The 19981-nt window shown below is 43.1% G+C and overlaps 1 protein-coding gene across 1 annotated transcript in view; it reads right to left on the reverse strand.

Annotated features, from left to right (window-relative positions):
* The window catches only part of LOC117366936 (IgGFc-binding protein-like), a 164457-nt gene extending 163130 nt beyond the window's left edge, over positions 1-1327 (reverse strand). The window contains exon 1 of the mRNA XM_033958996.1: positions 841-1327. Within this exon, the coding sequence (XP_033814887.1) occupies positions 841-1212 (372 nt within the window). The 5' untranslated portion in view covers positions 1213-1327. The remainder of the gene's footprint in view (positions 1-840) is intronic.
* Between the last annotated feature and the right edge of the window lie 18654 nt (positions 1328-19981).

A 19981-nucleotide genomic window follows, 5' to 3' on the forward strand; every position in this document is an offset into this window, starting at 1 on the left:
AGTTTGCCAGCCTGAGAAACTCCCTAACCCCTTATGCTGATGCACAGGGAAATGGGGAAAAATGACAGACAGACAGCGGGAGGGAGGGAGATAGAAAGAAAGAAAGACACAGGAGCAGGGAGAGGGACAGAAAGACAGACAGACAGAGAAAGGGGGCCAGAGAGAGAGTCAGCGGGAGAAGGAAAGGGGGCTGCTTTGGGGGTCGGGGTGTGCTTGAGGCAAACAGCTTTGCTCTGGGGGGAAGACAGAAGAGGCCATGGAGAGACAGGGAGAGGGATAGGGGGCTGCTTTGGGGGGAGGGGTGTCCTGGGAGGAGACAGAAGGGGCCATGGAGAGATAGGGAAAGGGGGCTGCTTTGGGGGGAGGTGTGCTAGGGACAGACAGCTTTGCTCTGGGGGGAAGACAGAAGAGGGCCATGGAGAGACATTTGGGGGTGAGGTGGGTGCTGGGGGCAGACAGCTTTGCTCATGGGGGAGGGGGGAGACAGAAGGATACAGACAGCGGCCAAGGAGAGAGAGATAAAGAAACACAGACAGACAGACACATCTATTCTAGCACCCGTTAATGTAACGGGCTTAAAGACTAGTATTTTATATTTGAGGGGTTTTCAAAGAGGACAAGGCAGATGACTTTAAAATATGCAATGTCACATCTAATCTAGTGGCCCTATCTCTGTTACAGTGGAACTAGGTGGCAATCTTAGAAAAGACTTCCCTTAAGCTCTCAGGGCTGGCAAGAGTAGCTACCCTACCCTGGTATTCCATCTGGGGTTGATGGACAACAGATAAAAGAAGAAACGATTGAACAGCAAATGAAGTAATTATATAATTTAAGACTCACCAGAACACGATTTGGCTCCCTCCTAATCATCACAATTTTGTGATCATAGACTTCAACGTCAACCTTTTGAACATAGGACACGTGTGAGTTTCCACGATGCTCATTCTTAGCTTCAATGTTGAAATACGGCAGAGAAGTGGAATTGGTACAGAGTTTGGCCAGTGTGTAGGTACAGATGCCCATGAAGCTGTGAGTCATTTTGTCAAAAGTGTTATAATAAGGGTCATTGTGTATGCGGCAGATCCCGTAAGTGTAGGGATAGCATCCGGGTTTGCCATTGGAAATTCCACAGTACTGGTGTTCTGGACATGTTCCATCTACACAAATAAGTTTGCTTCCTGCTGAGGGGCAGCTGCATTTTTCTGAGCACATGTCATCGGTCCAGAAGGCAGATCCCACAGCATAGTGAACACCGTCTTTCCAGCATCCACACTGGTTATTGGGAACACACTTATTATTGTAGAGAGCAAATCCATTGTCACAGACACAGCCCTCAGCACACGGCAGGGAGCAAGACGAAGGGGCACTGGGTTTGACACAGGTGGCAGGGCAAGCTGAGCCACACGGTTCGTAGTGACTGTTGGATGGACAGTGGATTGCTGTGAAATGAAATTAATTTGTTACTAGTTAAACTCATGCTGGACATGGACAAATCTTTACTTAATACAGAATATGGGATTGCAAATTAAAAAAGAAATGCTCAGAGTTAAACCAGAGTTAGACCAGCCACTTTATGGACCGTGCAGTACTGGAAAAAGGAGAAACAGACATTTCTTCCTCTGCTTTAAAAAACAGAAAAACACCAGAAGAGATTCACATTTCCCGAACCTGACATAATCCAATCCTTAACAATTAATTTAAAGATTAATAGGGAGAAAACATTGTTTCTTCTGTTGACCCCCAAAATATCATCTAGCCTAATCTTCTATTTGTACGTTGCTCATAGCTATACAGGCTCAAGATGACTTAAAGAGAGGGGGAGAGGGCAGAGGATGGAGAGGGAAGGGAGGTGGATAGGTAGGAGGGGAGAGAGGAAGTGAGGGGGAAAGGGGATGGGTAAGAGGGGGAGGAAGTGGGAGAGGAGGAGAGGAGACAGGAGGTTAGGTGTCGAACAGGTGGGTTTTCAGTCATCCATGGATAGATAAGGTTATATAAAGAAATAAAACAAAAAGCAAAAGAAATAAGGTAATGCCTTTTTTATTGGACTAATTCAGTGCATTTTATGATGAGCTTTGGAAGGTAACCCTTCTTCTTCAGATCAGATTGTCCAACCTTATTTCCTTAAGTGCCTGGGCCAACCAGAATCTTAGGTTGGCCTGGGCCTAAGGCCCCTTCCATGGGCGGGGCCATAGGCCCCTGGGCCAACCGGAATCTTAGGTTGGCCCATGTGCCTAAGGCCCCACCCATAGGCATATAGGCCAACCTAAGATTCCGGTTGGCCCAGGCATTTTTAAATGGCCAAGGTAATTACTTTAAACTCTATCCTCTGATGTGATAAAGTATTTGATTGTATGTGTTCTTGCTGCTTTGCATTCAGGTGCACTGTGATACTTACGGCAGAAGGTAGCATTCCTCCACGGTCGCAGGTTAACCCCTGCGGCTTGACAAGCATCTGCATAGGCCTGCAGGTTATTGCAGAGAGGCTCAGACTCCAAGCCAAGTTCACAAAGATCATAAGTGCAGTCTACGAAGTAGCTTTGTGGATCTACCAGGAAGTGACACTCATAGAATGGCCCATTGGCATCCGTAATCAGTCCACAGTAACTGCTGCTCGCGATTACCTGCTTTTCATATATGGTACAGTTTGGGGTATGGCCGTTGTCTGGTGAGCAGCTTTGGAAAGGAAAGAAAAAAGGATCTGGTTATGGATTTTATGTATGAAACTCTATTGGTTACATTGTATTACAATGACTGATAGCGGTAACATTTGAAAACTCTCAGTCTTTCTCATTCACTTTATTTCTGCATGTTCAGTAACATAGTACCATAGTAAATGATGGCAGATCAAAGACCTGAACGGTCCATCCAGTTGGCCCATTAGTTAAACCCATTAAAAATACATGATTAAATTAACTTGTCTCTTCTTTGATATTTCTGGGCCATAGACTGTAAAGTCCACCTGGTTTTGTCCTAGGTTCCAAATGCTGAAGTTGCCATTAATCAAGCCATTGTGACATCACTGCTGAGGTTGGTTCTTAGGCATTGGTGGAATGAGGCGTTATGAAATCACAATCTCAGCTCTGGAATATTGTTACTTAGAATTTGAAAGCGTTTGAAGCTTATACGGATGAGGGCGAAGCTTAGGCATTGGTGGAATGAGGCATTATGACATCACAATCTGAGCTCTAGAATGTTGCTGTTTAGGATTTGAAAGTGTTTGAGGCTTGCGCAGATGAGGACGGAGCTTAGGCATTGGTGGAATGAGGCATTATGACATCACAATCTGAGCTCTAGAATGTTGCTACTTAGGATTTGAAAGTGTTTGAGGCTTGTGCAGATGAGGACGGAGCTTAGGCATTGGTGGAATGAGGCATTATGACATTACAATCTGAGCTCTAGAATGTTGCTGTTTAGGATTTTAAAGTGTTTGAGGCTTGTGCAGATGAGGACGGAGCTTAGACATTGGTGGAATGAGGCATTATGACATCACAATCTGAGCTCTGGAATGTTGCTACTTAGGATTTTAAAGTGTTTGAGGCTTGTGCAGATGAGGACGGAGCTTAGGCATTGGTGGAATGAGGCATTATGACATCATAATCTCAGCTCTGGAATGTTGCTACTCTTTGGGTTTCTGCCAGGTAACATAGTAAATGACGGCAGATGAAGACCTGAACGGTCCATCCAGTCTGCCCATAAGTTATACCCATTAAAAACACATGATTAAATTAACTTGTCTCTTCTTTGATGTTTCTGGTTTGTAGACTGTAAAGTCCACCTGGTATTATCTTAGGTTCCACCCAAGCTCACTCCAGCCTATCCAACCATCCTGTTTGTGGGATATCTACCATAAAGTCTGGCCAGTAACATCCTCATGTTCCTAGTTACTGGAGTTCCCATTGATGCCCTCCCCAGCCCAATCCTACACCAAATCAAGTTGCAAGTTTCTTTTTTTTATATATATACCGTCTATCAAAACAAGTGTGTAAATGGTATACAATATAATGAGATTAAAAAAGAAATTAAAAAAAGTTAAATAAAAGCAATATTTAATCAAATATTAAAAATACTAGACAAGTTCACATTGACGTACGTGGAACAAGAGGGAAGTGGAGGAGGGGAAGTTTTTAAATACTTTGAAGTAAAATTAATTAAAAAAAAGGGAGGTAAATGGCGAACGGTGATACATTAGGGTGGGGTTCGCTTCAAGAGAAGCGTTTTGGTGTTTCAAGGCTTCACGAGAATTGAGGGTCTGAGAAGCGAGAGCTGGTACTAAAGAGTAAAGGCGTCTTTAAAGAGAAAAGTTTTTAAGTTTAGCTTTAAATTTTACAAGAGATCTCTCTAATCGAAGATCTAATGGGAAGGGCATTCCACAGAGAGGGGGCGGTGACCGAGAAGATGGATTTGCGGGTGGTATTGTAAAACAGTTCGCGTATTGATGGTATGGAAAGTAGGTTTTGATTGTTAGATCGGAAGGTCCTGGATGATGGGTAAAGGATCAGTAGTTTATCAATGAACGCCGGTTGGTTTTTCTTGTTTTAAAGGTGAGAAGAAGTATTTCATAGGACATAGGTGAAGCGATGAGTGATGAGATACAGACCGTACAGTGTCGGCCTTAGCTCTTTAATTTACATTCTTCGTTTACTAATTAGAGATCCTCTAGGTTTATCCCAACACTGATTAGTTAGTGCAGAGTTGTTAGAATTTTATTGCAACCGGACAAAACTGGGATACCAGTAAGTCACTAGAGCAAAACAAAGAATGTGCCACCTGAAATTCAGTCAGCTATGATCTGCATTTTTTGTAAATACGGGTATTGCCAGCTGGACGTTGCCCAATATTTAATAGCAGGCCCTATCTGAGGATCGGCACAGAATCTCTGGGGGCTCAGCGGCTTCTAGAAAATACCTAGGTGCCGGTGATATTCAATATCGGTAACCAGATGGTTATCCGAGTAAGTTAGGACAGCTGTTTATGCTGTCTGAGCACCCGCAGTGAATACTGCCAGGGCCTAACTATGAGCACTACCAAGAATCCACCCACAGACAGCTCTGGCACTAATCAAATAATGTTACAGCGATAAGGGCAGATATTCAGAGGCACCACCCGGTTACATGCCACTCAGAATCTGCTCTAGGGCCATTCAGTGGATTTACTCAGTTAATCCCACTGAATATTGACCCCCATTATCCTTCTTGAAGGAGGTTAATATATCCTGAGAAGGAAAGAAAGAACTTTAAGGCAAGCAAAGTCTCACCATGTGCTTGTCCACTGGAAGGGACGCGAGTTTTCTGAAAACTGTGAAATCATAGCTTCTTATATAAAAGCATGTAGAATTTAGAGGTTAGACTTCCAGCCTGGGATCTGAATGAATCTCTAGATATTCTGAACCTATCAAATTGATTTTTTTTTTTTTTTTTTTATTGCTTCCGCTGAATTATATACTGTATATGTAGCTTTGTAACCCATTCTGGGCTCCTTTGGGAGGATGGGCAAAATAAATTAATAAATAATCCAGACTGGCATACTAAAAATACATACAAATGTATGTGGAGCTTGAATAAGGTTAATGCACCCTGCAGGGCGGTTAAGTTTTTTCATTTGTGTTCTACAATGTCATATCTCCACCACGTAAACCGAAGCTGAGACCTTCTGGACCCCAAAATTTGCCTAAAGCAAATCTAAGTCGAAGTCTAAATCTAAGTCTAACCAAGAAAAGTCTTCAAAGACTTCCACAGATCCAGAATATTGCGGCTAGGTTGATCTTCGCAAAAAGTAAATTTGATCACGTTTTCCCGCTTCTGTCAAAACTTCACTGGCTTCCAGTAATTTCCAGGGTTCACTTTAAATGTGCCTGCCTAACATTTAAGATCCTGCATGGCATTCTTCCTCCTTTAATTCCACTATCTAGGAATTCTGCGAGCCCTGATGCTACCAGATCCATCCAAAAACTTAAACTATCTTTCCCCTCGTTAAAAGGCGTTATCTATGCGGGAAAATTAGGGAAATCTCTTTTCTTCAAAATCACTGAGATTTGGAATAACCTTCTTGCCCAGCTGCGGAATCTGGGCTCCTTCCAATTATTCCGAAAACATCTGAAAACTTGGCTATTCTCAAAAAAATGTAAATTTCGCTACCCTCTTTATAATCACTAATTCTTCTTATTTTTTTTTTTCCTTATTTTAAAGTTCCTGTAAACCGTGCCGAGCTCTGTCTTTATAGAGAGGATGCAGTATATAAACTTAAGGTTTAGTTTAGTTTAGTTTAAAGCATGTATCCTTAACAGATGGAAAATGCATATTAGAGGAGTTTTGTTTTTCAAAATATGGAGTCATAAAAAAAAAGATTTAGTAACATCTAATATTGCTTCAGTTATACTATCTGAGTGCTTTTCTCCTCCCCCCCCCCCCCTCCATTACAACCAGAAAATGTTTCAATGATCTCTAATTTTACCTTGAATCATTATTAACCTGCCAGCTGTTGCCCAGGCTGGCAGAATCCGGTTCCATTTGACCATCTGGATTAAGGAAGTCATCCGCCTGGTTGCCATTGTAATTTCCACACATCCCACACACTTTCCCTCTAAAAGTGCTGGGGAGGATCACCTCAGCTCTGTGATTTCTGTCAAATTTTACTGTCAGTCCAAATCCGGTGCTCACCACGACATATTGACCGCTAAAGCCAATGGTTATGTCAGGTTGCAGAATAAGGGGCAAGTGCGTCTCTACGCCATTCACCTGAAATGAAAGGAACAGAGTCATTCACGTGCACATTCCTCACTTGTCATACGCATTATTACAAAACAGCGTTAGGAGACATTTTTTTTTACATAAGTACTACAGATGTGCAGTGATTGTATGAAACCAGTGAGAGCGAAGGTGATATTAAATGGGCCCAACCATGGTTAAAGTTAGACATAGAAACATGATGGCAGATAAAGACCAAATGGCCCATTCAGAGCATCCACTATCTCCTCCTCTCCCTATTGGCTAAGGCTCTTAACATTTGCATCTCCTCTTCCTATAGGCTAAGGCTCTTTACACCTGCATTGTGATGTCATAGAACTTTATGGTTATAGAAACATAGAAACATGATAGCAGATAAAGGCCAAACATCCCATTCAGTCTGCCAATCCACAGCGTCCACTGTCTCCTCCTCTCCCTATTGGCTAAGACTCTTAACATTTGCATCTCCTCTTCCTATAGGCTAAGGCTCTTTATACCTGCATTGTGATGTCATAGAACTTTATGGTTATAGAAACATAGAAACATGATAGCAGATAAAGGCCAAACATCCCATTCAGTCTGCCAATCCACAGCGTCCACTGTCTCCTCCTCTCCCTATTGGCTAAGACTCTTAACATTTGCATCTCCTCTTCCTATAGGCTAAGGCTCTTTATACCTGCATTGTGATGTCATAGAACTTTATGGTTATAGAAACATAGAAACATGATAGCAGATAAAGGCCAAACATCCCATTCAGTCTGCCAATCCACAGCGTCCACTGTCTCCTCCTCTCCCTATTGGCTAAGACTCTTAACATTTGCATCTCCTCTTCCTATAGGCTAAGGCTCTTTATACCTGCATTGTGATGTCATAGAACTTTATGGTTATAGAAACATAGAAACATGATAGCAGATAAAGGCCAAACATCCCATTCAGTCTGCCAATCCACAGCGTCCACTGTCTCCTCCTCTCCCTATTGGCTAAGACTCTTAACATTTGCATCTCCTCTTCCTATAGGCTAAGGCTCTTTATACCTGCATTGTGATGTCATAGAACTTTATGGTTATAGAAACATAGAAACATGATAGCAGATAAAGGCCAAACATCCCATTCAGTCTGCCAATCCACAGCGTCCACTGTCTCCTCCTCTCCCTATTGGCTAAGACTCTTAACATTTGCATCTCCTCTTCCTATAGGCTAAGGTTCTTTATACCTGCATTGTGATGTCATAGAACTTTATGGTTATAGAAACATAGAAACATGATGGCAGATAAAGGCCAAATGGCCCATCCAGTCTGCCCATCCACAGTAACCATTATCTCTTCCTCTCTCTAAGAGATCCCACATGTCTATCCTAAGCCTTCTTGAATTCAAACAGTCTCTGTCTCCACCACCTCTTCCAGGAGACTGTTCAACGAATCTACCACCCTTTCTGTAAAAAAGTATTTCCTTAGGTTACTCCTGAGCCTATCACCTCTTAACTTCATCCAATGCCCTCTCATTCCAGAGCCTTTAATGCAGTGGTCTTTAATGGAAGGCGCACGAGGGGACTTCTCTGGCAACTCTTGCCATCATTTTGTTTTCTTGGAGGTGGTTTTGTGTCTGTGTGTCTCCGCAGTTCCGGGAATTTCTCCTACCTCCACCTCCCCCACCCCCACCCTGGGTCTTGCAAATTTGTGATTCTTCATTAAAGATTAAGGCAGGCCAACATTAGGCAGCCTTGCTCACCTCCTCTGACAGCAACTCTGAGAGTGAAATTCTGGCTCGGATGCTTGGTCGAAGAAGGGGGTTCTAGGGGAGAGAGAGAGGGATGCTTGGGATAGGGGACTTGTATACTGCCTTTTGTTGCTTGGGCATTTCAAAGCCCCGGCTCACTCCTCTCCCTCCCTCATTGGCTTCCAGTTTTGTAATGTTTGCTGGACCAAGTGTGTAGCCCTCAGTGGAGACTATGTTGCTTAACTTGCTTTTTTACCAAACTTTTCGAAGCACCCTCGTACAAAGTGCTGTCATCAGTGGAACCAGTCAAAAGTAGGCGAGTAAGCGAAGCACGAGCTCTGGCATGCGTAATAAAAATGACTCCTCTTTAAAATGTATGGTAGAAAAACAGGACTGGCACTGCGCAGTACAGATAAAAGATTGTGCATTTATCTAGCATGCAAATAAGTAAACTCGATATCCAGAAAGAGGGGAGACATGATCGAGACGTTCAAATATGTCACAGGCCGTATCGAGGTGGAAGAGGATCTCTTTTTCCTTAAAGGACTCGCGGCAACAAGAGGGCATCCGTTGAAAATCAGGGGTGGGAAATTTCATGGCAACACCAGAAAATATTTCTTCACCGAAAGGGTGGTTGATCGCTGGAATAATCTTCCACAACAGGTAATTGAGACCAGCAGCGTGCCAGATTTTAAGAAAAGATGGGATTGGCATTTGGGATCTCTTCATGGAGGTAGTTAGGGGGGTGGGCCATTAGTGTGGGCAGACTAGATGGGCCGTGGCCCTTTTCTGCCGTCATGTTCTATGTTCTATAAATGCAATTCTCTAAATAAGATTAGATTAAAAAAATAATACAATGTTTATCAAGAAACTAACAGTATGTTTTTTCTGTCCCATTAATGTTTCATCCTCCGCTTTGATATCTGTGAATTTTCTTATGCGTAATCACCTTGCTGTAATTTACGATAGATGGTCTATGAACTCTAATAAACCACAACCATAAACCATATTACGTAAACTCAAATCTAGCCTACGTTTTGAACTCTTCACAGGCCCAGCTTATCTGTCCTTCTTACCTTGACCTGCTCCTTCTCCAGGGTTATTCCGATGCCGTGGACCTCCACGTTCACCTGCTTCACGTAGGAAACACGAGTGTTGCGTCCTATGTATTCATTGGCAGCATCCACGTTGAAGTACGGTAAGTTACTGTCAGCATCGCATAGTTTGGATAAAGTGTAGGTACAGTTTCCCATGAAGCTGTGGGACTGCTTGTCGAATGTGTGGTAATGTGGGTCGCCGTGGACGGTGCAGGTGGCTCCTGTGGGGGGGGGAATAGAAATGCTTCTGGGACTGTGGTGTGGACAGAGAGGTTTGCTGCAATGTTTCACGCCCAGGCTTCTAGGTTTATTTTTGACAGCTCAGAGCTAGAGTTGAGGGGGATTTTCAAGATTCAGAGGAGTTCTGTGACATATTAGCATAAATTTACATATTCCACATTATATAATTTGGCGTGAACATTAGTCAGTGTCTATTGAAATTCTTTACTTTTGTTCAACATGGGGGTCCTTTTTTTAAGGTGCACTAACTGATTTAGCGCGCCCATAGAATATGACGGATATCTTGGCACTTAGCACGCGTTAAATCGGTTAGCACACCTTAATAAAAGAACCCTAAATTCCTTACAAAACTAAATTTTACCATTCTTTCATGTGTTACCTAGTTTCTTCATTTGTGTTTTTGGTCATTAGAACATAAGACATAAGAATCGCCTTACTGGGCTAGACCAATGGTCCATCAAGCCCAGTAGACCATTCTCACAGCGGCCAATCCAAGTCCCTAGTACCTGGTCAAAACCCAAGGAGTAGCAACATTCCATTATCTCAGCATAAGAAGATTCCTGAACCTCAAAGAGTACAATATTCCATGCAGAATCCCCAAAGTGTAGCAACATTCCATTATCTCAAAGTAAGCAAGATTCCGGAACCCCAAAGTGTGCAACATTCCATGCGGAATCCCCAAAGAGTAGCAACATTCCATTATCTCAGCATAAGAAGATTCCGGAACCCCAAAGAGTGCAACGTTCCATGCAGAATCCCCAAAGAGTTGCAACATTCCATGCTACCAATCCAGGGCAAGCAGTGGCTTCCCCCCCATGTCTTTTTCGATAACAGACTATGGACTTTTCCTCCAGGAACTTGCCCAAACCTTTCTTTAAACCAGCTACGCTATTCGCTCTTTCCAGAGCTTAACTATTCTCTGAGTGAAAAAAATTTCCTCCTATTGTCTGTAGAAGGAAACCTACAATTGAGCTTTTCTCCCCGAAGCCTCCGTTTTATGTGTCTCCTTTGGCTATCACTTTTTTACCAAGCGTTGCAGAATATTGAACTTAAGGATCTATCTATTTTGGAAACCCTGTCCTCTTTCTGTGGTGTAATTGTAAGCCACTTTGATCTAAGGCTTTAGACCAAATATAAATAATCTATCAAACTTGAAGTATCCCTTTGTTTCTTCTCTTTCGCCCCTCCCACCGGTCTTTCCTCTTTGCTGCCTCCCTCCCCATCCCCACCCCAGAGCTCCCATCTCTCGTCATCTCCCTTCTTTTGAGGCCTGTCCATTTTTTCCTATCTCTCTCTGCCTGGGTACATTTCTTCCTTTCAGCCACAACATGTTCTCTTTCCGCTCCCTCCTCAGCCTACTTAAGAAGTGCGATGCCACTGCCTCCCCAAACAAGCATGCACAGGTATGCGGTATGCGGGACCTCACCTGTTGGCACAGAATGCATTGTTGTTGTTGGCAATGAGTCTGTAACCAAGGACGTAATTGTCTGGGGTTCTTCTGTAGGAACAGCGGTAGATGTGGTCTCTAGAAAAAGAAGAAATTTAATTATTAGCTGACTCCTACAATTATTTTGAGTGTTGGGGATAAATAGTTACTTATGTGGTCTTCTAGCCCAGGGGTAGGCAATTCCGGTCCTCGAGAGTCGGAGCCAGGTCAGGTTTTCAGGATCTCCACCATGAATATGTATGAGATGGATTTGCATGCACTGCCTCCTTGAGATGCAAATCTATCTCATGCATTTTTATTGTGGAGATCCTGAAAACCTGACCTGGCTCTGGCTCTCGAGGACCGGAATTGCCTACCCCTGGCCTAGAGTAATTAGCTTTTAAAAATAACTAAGTCATATGAAATGTTGACCTGAACATTGTACACATAAGAACCCAGGTAAACCTTTCTTACCGCAGGGACCTCTTCGGACTGCGACATTATCAACAGCTGTGTCGCCATACTCTGTGAGTCCTCGGAGTGCCTCAAAAATCACCTGCAACAGGAAATGGAATATAAATGCTTCCTTAATTTCCACTTACAAACCATAAGTCCAATGCACCCAATGGTGGCAGCTTTTACGAACAGGTCGTCACATGCTAAAACTCACAGCACCCTTGAAGTGTCCAGATATTTTAGCATGTGAATCCTATTTTTACAAGTGATTTCTTATGTTTCTTTCCTAGTTGTAATGGTTACACATATTCTGGAATTGAAAACAAAATGAAATTGAATTGAAATTGAATGGAATTGAAAACAAAATGAAAACGATATAATGCCCTTGTATCGCTCTATGGTACAGTTCTGGTTCCCATATCTGAAAAAAGATATAGCGGAATTGGAAAAGGTACAGAGAAGGGCGACGAAAATGATAAAAGGGATGGGATGACTTTCCTATGAGGAAAGGCTAAAGCGGCTAGGGCTCTTCAGCTTGGTGAAGAGACGACTCAGAGGTGATATAACAGAGATCTATAAAATAATGAGTGGAGTGGAAAGGGTATATGTGAATCGCTTGTTCACTCTAGGACTAGGGGACATGCGATGAAGCTACTAAATAGTAGATTTAAAACAAACTGGAGAAAATATTTCTTCACACAATATGTAATTAAACTCTGGAATTTGCAGTTAGCTTAGCAGGGTTTAAAAAAAAGGTTTTGGTAATTTTTTAAAAGAGAAGTGCATAGACTATTATGAAGATGACTTGGGGAAATCCACTGCTTATTCCAAGGAAAAGCAGCATAAAATCTGTTTTACTCCTTGGGATCTAGCTGGGTATTTGGGACCTGGGTTGGCTACTGTTGGAAACAGAATTCTGGGCTTGATGGACCTTTGGTCTGTCCCAGTGCAGCAATTTGTAAGTTCTTATAGGAAAGATCATGTAAATTTATAATTATGCAAAGCAGCTCATTAATTTTGAATTTAGGCATGAAAGGGGCATCAGCCATATTTTTGCAAATAAAAAAGATAGCAACACATTTTTCTCAGACTGGCTAAAAGGTAAATTTAAATAGGTGGTGAAGCCATCTCACAGGTAGTAAATTGATCTTTAGAGATTTCTTCTTTTGTCAGATTGAGATTGGTGCTAATATCCTGGATATGGACTGGTCCTGTTGCTTTGTTACGTTAACGCAGCATTTTCCTATTTGTAGGAAACAAACCCACAAGTTCAACTGATTTGATGGAAGTAACACATAATTTAGGGGGAAATGATCAACGTGGGCTACAGCCAAGACAGGTCGCTTTGCTGTTTACGTACTATAGATCTGATGACATAAAATGAAACCTGATAGTGGTGTAGGGAGGGTGACAGGTGCCCGGGGGGTGGTGGAGCCCTTCCCCTGCCCTCTTCTCTGCCCCTGGTCACAGTCCTTCCCCGCCCTCTCCCCTGCCGTGTGCACCTCCCCCCCTTCTCTTTAATTTTCCTGGCATGAGCAGCATCACAAACTTGCTGTCCGCGTTGACGTTGGCTTTCCCTCTGATGTCACGCCCTAGACACGTGACCGGAAGTGACATCAGAGGGTAAGCTGAGGCTGGTGCAAACAGCAGGTTGGAATTGTTGCTTGCACTGGCAAAGAGCTAGAGGTACAGTTTTGTGGGGGGGGGGGGGGAGAAGTGAAGGCGCTCGTCGGCGGGGGGAAGAGCGGGGGGGGGGCGGACTTTCCTACCCTTACTATGCCACTGGTTGTTATCACCCAATTAAATTTTACGTGCATCTCAGGAATGCGTCCAAACTTTGGCATGCCAGCTTGGACAGCCTTTAGAGAATCTGAGGCCTGCTAGGATCGGAGCATCAATGATATTCGTGGCTAGCGTAGAACTCTGGAATGCCTTGCCTGGTATTCTGCGGTTTTGCGTGGGGAGGATGAATTTTAAAGAAATTGCTGAAAACTCAATTATTTGCCAACGCTTTCTTATGCTTAGGAATATTTCAGTTGATAATCGCCTTTTAGAATTTTTTTGACAGCAATGTATGTTTTAAAGCTTGCTTGTGTTTCTGAATTGATTGGATTTGCGCTCTATCACCGTTTATAAGAGGGACGATCAAGAGACTGAGAGGGGACATGGTTGAAACATTCAAGGTACAGAAGGGAATAGACTTAGTAGATAAGGACAGGTTGTTCACCCTCTCCAAGATAGGGAGAACGAGAGGGCATTCTCTAAAGTTGAAAGGGGATCGATTCCGTACGAACGTATGGAAGTTCTTCTTCACCCAGAGAGTGGTGGAAAACTGGAACGCTCTTCCGGAGTCTGTTATAGGGGAAACACCCCCCAGGGATTCAAATAGGGGAAAACACCCTCCAGGGATTCAAGATAAAGTAGATAAAGACAGGTTGTTCACCCTCTCCAAGATAGGGAGAACGAGAGGGCACTCTCTAAACTTGAAAGGGGATAGATTCCGTACGAACGTAAGGAATTTCTTCTTCACCCAGAGAGTGGTGGAAAACTGGAACGCTCTTCCGGAGGCTGTCATAGAGGAAAACACCCTCCAGGGATTCAAGATAAAGTAGATAAAGACAGGTTGTTCACCCTCTCCAAGATAGGGAGAACGAGAGGGCACTCTCTAAAGTTGAAAGGGGATAGATTCCGTACAAACGTAAGGAAGTTCTTCTTCACCCAGAGAGTGGTGGAAAACTGGAACGCTCTTCCGGAGTCTGTCATAGAGGAAAACACCCTCCAGGGATTCAAGATAAAGTAGATAAAGACAGGTTGTTCACCCTCTCCAAGATAGAGAGAACGAGAGGGCACTCTCTAAAGTTGAAAGGGGATAGATTCCGTACAAACGTAAGGAAGTTCTTCTTCACCCAGAGAGTGGTGGAAAACTGGAACGCTCTTCCGGAGTCTGTCATAGAGGAAAACACCCTCCAGGGATTCAAGATAAAGTAGATAAAGACAGGTTGTTCACCCTCTCCAAGATAGAGAGAACGAGAGGGCACTCTCTAAAGTTGAAAGGGGATAGATTCCGTACAAACGTATGGAAGTTCTTCTTCACCCAGAGAGTGGTGGAAAACTGGAACGCTCTTCCGGAGGCTGTCATAGGGGAAAACACCCTCCAGGGATTCAAGACAAAGTTAGACAAGTTCCTGCTAGATCAGAACGTACGCACGTAAGGCTAGAATCAGTTAGGGCACTAGTCTTTGACCTGGGGGCTGCCGTGTGAGTGGACTGCTAGGCACAATGGACCACTGGTCTGAACCAGCAGCAGCAATTCTTATGTTCTTATGGCTTTGAAGTGTTAAATGGAGCATTTTATCTGTTTTAGATGAACTCTGTAAACCTTAGGGAAAATTATGTAGCACGCTTGGGAGCACAGGTCACAAGAGAGAACACTAGTGATGTAACTAAGGCACTAGGAGATTGTCGTATTTCCTATTACTGATACCAATGAAACTCGTTAATTACTGGAAGAACACTTCTAATTTTTCTATTGCAACAGTGGTGGAATACAGTAGATTGATATCGTAAATATGAAGGAGTGGTCACGGAGAAACGTTTTGCAAGGAATAATTATTGGACCAAGTTGGATATTAGCTCAAATAACGTGATGCCTTTTATGGTCTGATGTCTTGTTTGGTTGGTTGCTTGACTTAATTATGTCTAAAAAAAAATATTTGAACTAAAAAAAAGTTGGCCAGATAATACCCATAATCTATACCAGGTCAACTAAATTAAGCGCCTTTTGTTTGATCCACACAGATAAGTGTTCGCTTTTGTACATAAATGCAATAGCATGTCCAACTATTAGAGACGTTTGCATGGTAGAGGCACCCAACATGGCCGACTTGTGCATATAGCTTACAGAATACTGAATTTTTATACACGCAAGAGTCAAATCTAAGCACTAGCATTTACACGAGCCACAGACTTGCTGTAAATGTTTGCTCCTAGGTTGTAGACATGTTGATGCAGGTTTATGCTAGTATTGGCTGGCTGAAAATCTGCTTAATTGCAGTAACTTTATCTGCAGAGAGCAAAGTGCCAAATATCTGTCCCCTCATCTTCTACGTCAATCACTTGGCTTTTTCAACACCTTTATTGTGTTCCTCCTTGCACCTTGAACATTAGGGGGTAGAATTGTAAAATAGATGCTCACGCTCACATGTGCACGTGTAAATTTTTAGAATACTGGCATGCATGGATGTATGTGCACATAAAATCGTTTGAAGAGGGCATGCAGGATTCTGAATTCATAAAAACATAAGAATAGCCATAGAGGATCAGGCTTGATGGTCTTGATGGTTGGGCTTGATGGTCCATCAAGCCCAACAGTGGCTAATTCAGGTTACAAGTATCTGGCAGAAAACCAAATGTAAAATGCTTTTGTTACCTGGAAGTTTAGCTAATGATTTTTCACACAAGATTTTTAGACGATGATAACTAAGCCCCAAATGTTAGACTCGTGCTGCCGCCCTACCTAGAATTCCTTATCAGTTTTCGTCAACCAGTGACCATGGACAAGTCACTAAATCCTCCATTGCCCATCGCTTTGAATGTGTAGCCATAAAAAGGCGGTATACAAGTCCCATTCCCTTTCGCCTTTGTCCTGCAAAGATATCTTTTTCTGCGAACACTGCTGTTTCAAAACCTTGACCATGTTCACCAGAATGCAATAAATCGATCCACTATGCAAATCATTTCAATTTGCTTGCTTATGGCCTTACCTTTATCTTCTGCTCTGTCAGAAACGAAACTGTGACTGAGTCATATAACCAGGAAGAGCTCTGATTTCCCTTTCTATGCCACACGTCCCATTCACTCGTGGCATTCTTGACGATCACTTTCAGCTCGTTCTGGTGTTCTGAGCCCAACATGTGATACCAGAAGTCTATACACACATCCCCGAGGACACCGATACCCGGGCTCTCAAGTCGAACAGCATCGAGTGGGATGAGATTGCTGGCTTCCTGGTAAATAAAATATCCCTCTACAAAGCATAAGAATTATTGGCCATCAGTATTTTGTTTTTTATTTATGTGAGTCTTTCCAATAGATAGAACAGGGGCAGAAAATGAATAATTTAAGAAAACAGTCTTACTTCCATCTGGGTAATCCTCATCTGGACCCGTTTCTGGTGTTGGTGTGGCATGTTTGGTTCTGATCCAATCTCCTTGGTCCTCCTCACACACTTGCACCCAGTCACAGAATGGATTTGAATTGTTATTAAAATCACATTTGGTAATATAATCTGAAATGCAGGAAAGACACAAAGAATATCTCTGTGATTTGTCTCAAGAATAGATATGCTAAAACAGTGTTCTTCAACCTTTTTACACCTCTGGAACGGCAGAAATAAAAGAATTATTTTTGGAACGGCATCGGTCCGCGGACCGGCGGTTGAAGAACACTGGGCTAAGTTGTGGGCCAGACCCCCCCCATCTCTACCCATATCCACTCTAGACCCCGCCCCCATAATAGTACTAATTGTAACACTATTTTTTCCATTCATTTTTCATAGATACTTACAATATAATCTTATTAACAACACATAATGGTTAACCACAAAATTAAACTACACAAAGCACACTGACAGCAGATATAAATTCTCAAAATTGACATAATTCAATCACTAATTTCAAAAATAAAATCATTCTCCCCTACCTTTGTTGTCTCTCTCCCTCCATGCAATGCCTTACCTTCTGGCCTGCTCCCGCCTGGCCATTTTATGTCGCCCCCGGCGTTATCTTCAGGCCGGCTCCCTCTTCCTCACTGACACAGTGCACAAAGCCGCGGGCCTCATCTGGAAGCCTTCCCTCTGGCGTTGCGACGTCGGAGAGAAGGCTTCCGGTTCAGGCACAGGACGCGCGTAGGAGCCGCTGCCCGTGGCTTTGTGCATTGCGTCAGTGAGGAAGAGGGAGCCGGCCTGAAGATAACGCCGCATCGATCGCACCATGGCGGTTGAAGAACATTGTTGTGGGCCTGATGCACGTGCCGGCCCTGTGGACCGGCAGGAAATTTCTGTGGGCCGGCACCGGTCCGCGGACCGGTGGTTGAAAAACACTGCGCTAAAACAAGTCTACAAACATTTCTTTCCCTGCTGAATATTAGGTGAACATATGATCCCGTGGGTTAATGCAATGAGCTTCTAACCACAATGGTTCTGGAGAAAATGGAAATCTTTGTAGACTGGGACACTTTCTGAAAGACCAACTGAAAGATTGTTTTACCCTCTGAGCTTTCAAGACCACAACAGTCTTTTCCTGTGTTGGTACTGACTTGGTATCGAGAGCCCACATTCTAAGAGCTGTTCTAACATTAGGGCTTAGGAGGTAATTATTTAAATTCGCAGCTATACAAGGGGGTGCTGAAACGTTCTCAACCCAACCAACCAACTTCCTAAATTCTGAGCGTTATTTTGCCACTGGAGCTGAAAAGAGCGTTATCTTATTTCGTTAAGTGCCAATTTGCAGAAACGAAATTCTCTGTTTTGACATTGTTTCAGATCATTGACTGAACCATATCTAAGTCCTTCTCTTCTTGGTTGGGTTGAGAACTTTCAAGTACCTCCTTGTAGTGTGAAGAGTTTCAGTCTCTGGGAACCAGGGCTCAGATCGTGATGTCATAATGCCTCATTGCACCAATAAGAACTAACCTCATCAGTGATGTCACAATGGCTTGATTGCCCTATACTTGGCTCACTTTTATTACATACGAGGGGGTGCTGGAAAGTTCTCAGCCCGACCAACCAGCTTCCTCAATTCTGAGTGTTATTGTGCCAGTGTAGCGGAAACGAGTATTATCTTATTTTAAGTGCCAATTTGCAGAAACGAAATTCTATATTTTGACATTGCTTCAGATCATTGATTGAACCATATCCACGTCATTCTCTTCTCGGAGGGGCTGAGAACTTTTCAGCATCCCCTCGTAGGTATGTGCCACTTATTCACATCATAGGCTCGAGAACGTGCCCTAGACATTGTTCTATTAGGTAGATCCTAAGTGCTATAGCATAACTGCAGGGGGTGAAACATGGGCAGAGCATGACTGTTTTTTTCAAGTGATGCATTTACCCCCAAATTCTATATGTGGCATCTAAAAAATAAGCACCAATCAGAAAGGCACTTAACGCGATTCTGTAAAAGGCACGCTCCATATATGGAAACTCGCTTAGCAGCCATATGCATTACTAGTACACCCATTTAGGACAAGAAAAACCAGGCCTAAGTACCTGAGCCTAAGTTATGTGTAGCTCAAGCATATTCTGTAACTGTGCGCTTAACTTTTTAGGAATGCCCAAGTTTCAAGTTGCTTTATTTTTTATATACTGTCCATCAAAACAAGTGTCTAAACCAGGGGTGTCCAATGTCGGTCCTCGAGGGCCGCAATCCAGTCGGGTTTTCAGGATTTCCCCAATGAATATGCATTGAAAGCAGTGCATGCGCATAGATCTCATGCATATTCATTGGGGAAATCCTGAAAACCCGACTGGAATACGGCTCTCGAGGACCGGAGTTCCCTACACCTGTGCTAAAGGTAAAGCAGGCCTTAGCACAGGGGTGTCCAATGTCGGTCCTCGAGGGCCGCAATCCAGTCGGGTTTTTAGGATTTCCCCAATGAATATGTATGAGATCTATTAGCATACAATGAAAGCAGTGCATGCAAATAGATCTCATGCATATTCATTGGGGAAATCCTGAAAACCCGACTGGATTGCGGCCCTCGAGGACCGACATTGGACACCCCTGGTCTAAACGGTGTCCAATAGATCTAAGCAGTGCCTTCGATCTGGTAGATCATGATCTACTGTTGGGCTGCTTGAATTCAATTGGAATCACAGGTAATGTACACAAATGGTTCCAGGGTTTCCTGAAAAACAGATCTTATCAAGTATACAGTGCAGGTATACACTCTCCCCTATGGACAAATTCCTGTGGAGTCCCGCAAGGCTCTCCACTATCACCAAAGCTGTTCAATATATATATAGTCCCTTTAGCTAATTTACTACTAAGTCTCAATGTGATATTCCACATCTACGCTGATGATATCACTATACTAATACCACTACAATCATTCTCAAAAGAACTAAGTATCCTAATCTCAAATATTCTGGGGAAAATAGAACAATGGATGTTGCAGTCAAAATTGAAACTCAACCCTGAGAAAACTAAGATCTTTCTTGCTAGCCCCAACGCCAAACTCAGGGAAACCTCCATTCAACTCAATGGTCAAAATTTCGAGATAGCAAGTCACATCAAAATCTTGGGAGTTACTCTAGACCGACACCT

Source organism: Geotrypetes seraphini, chromosome 9, assembly GCF_902459505.1.
Source record: "Geotrypetes seraphini chromosome 9, aGeoSer1.1, whole genome shotgun sequence".
NCBI classification, from domain to species: Eukaryota; Metazoa; Chordata; class Amphibia; order Gymnophiona; family Dermophiidae; genus Geotrypetes; species Geotrypetes seraphini.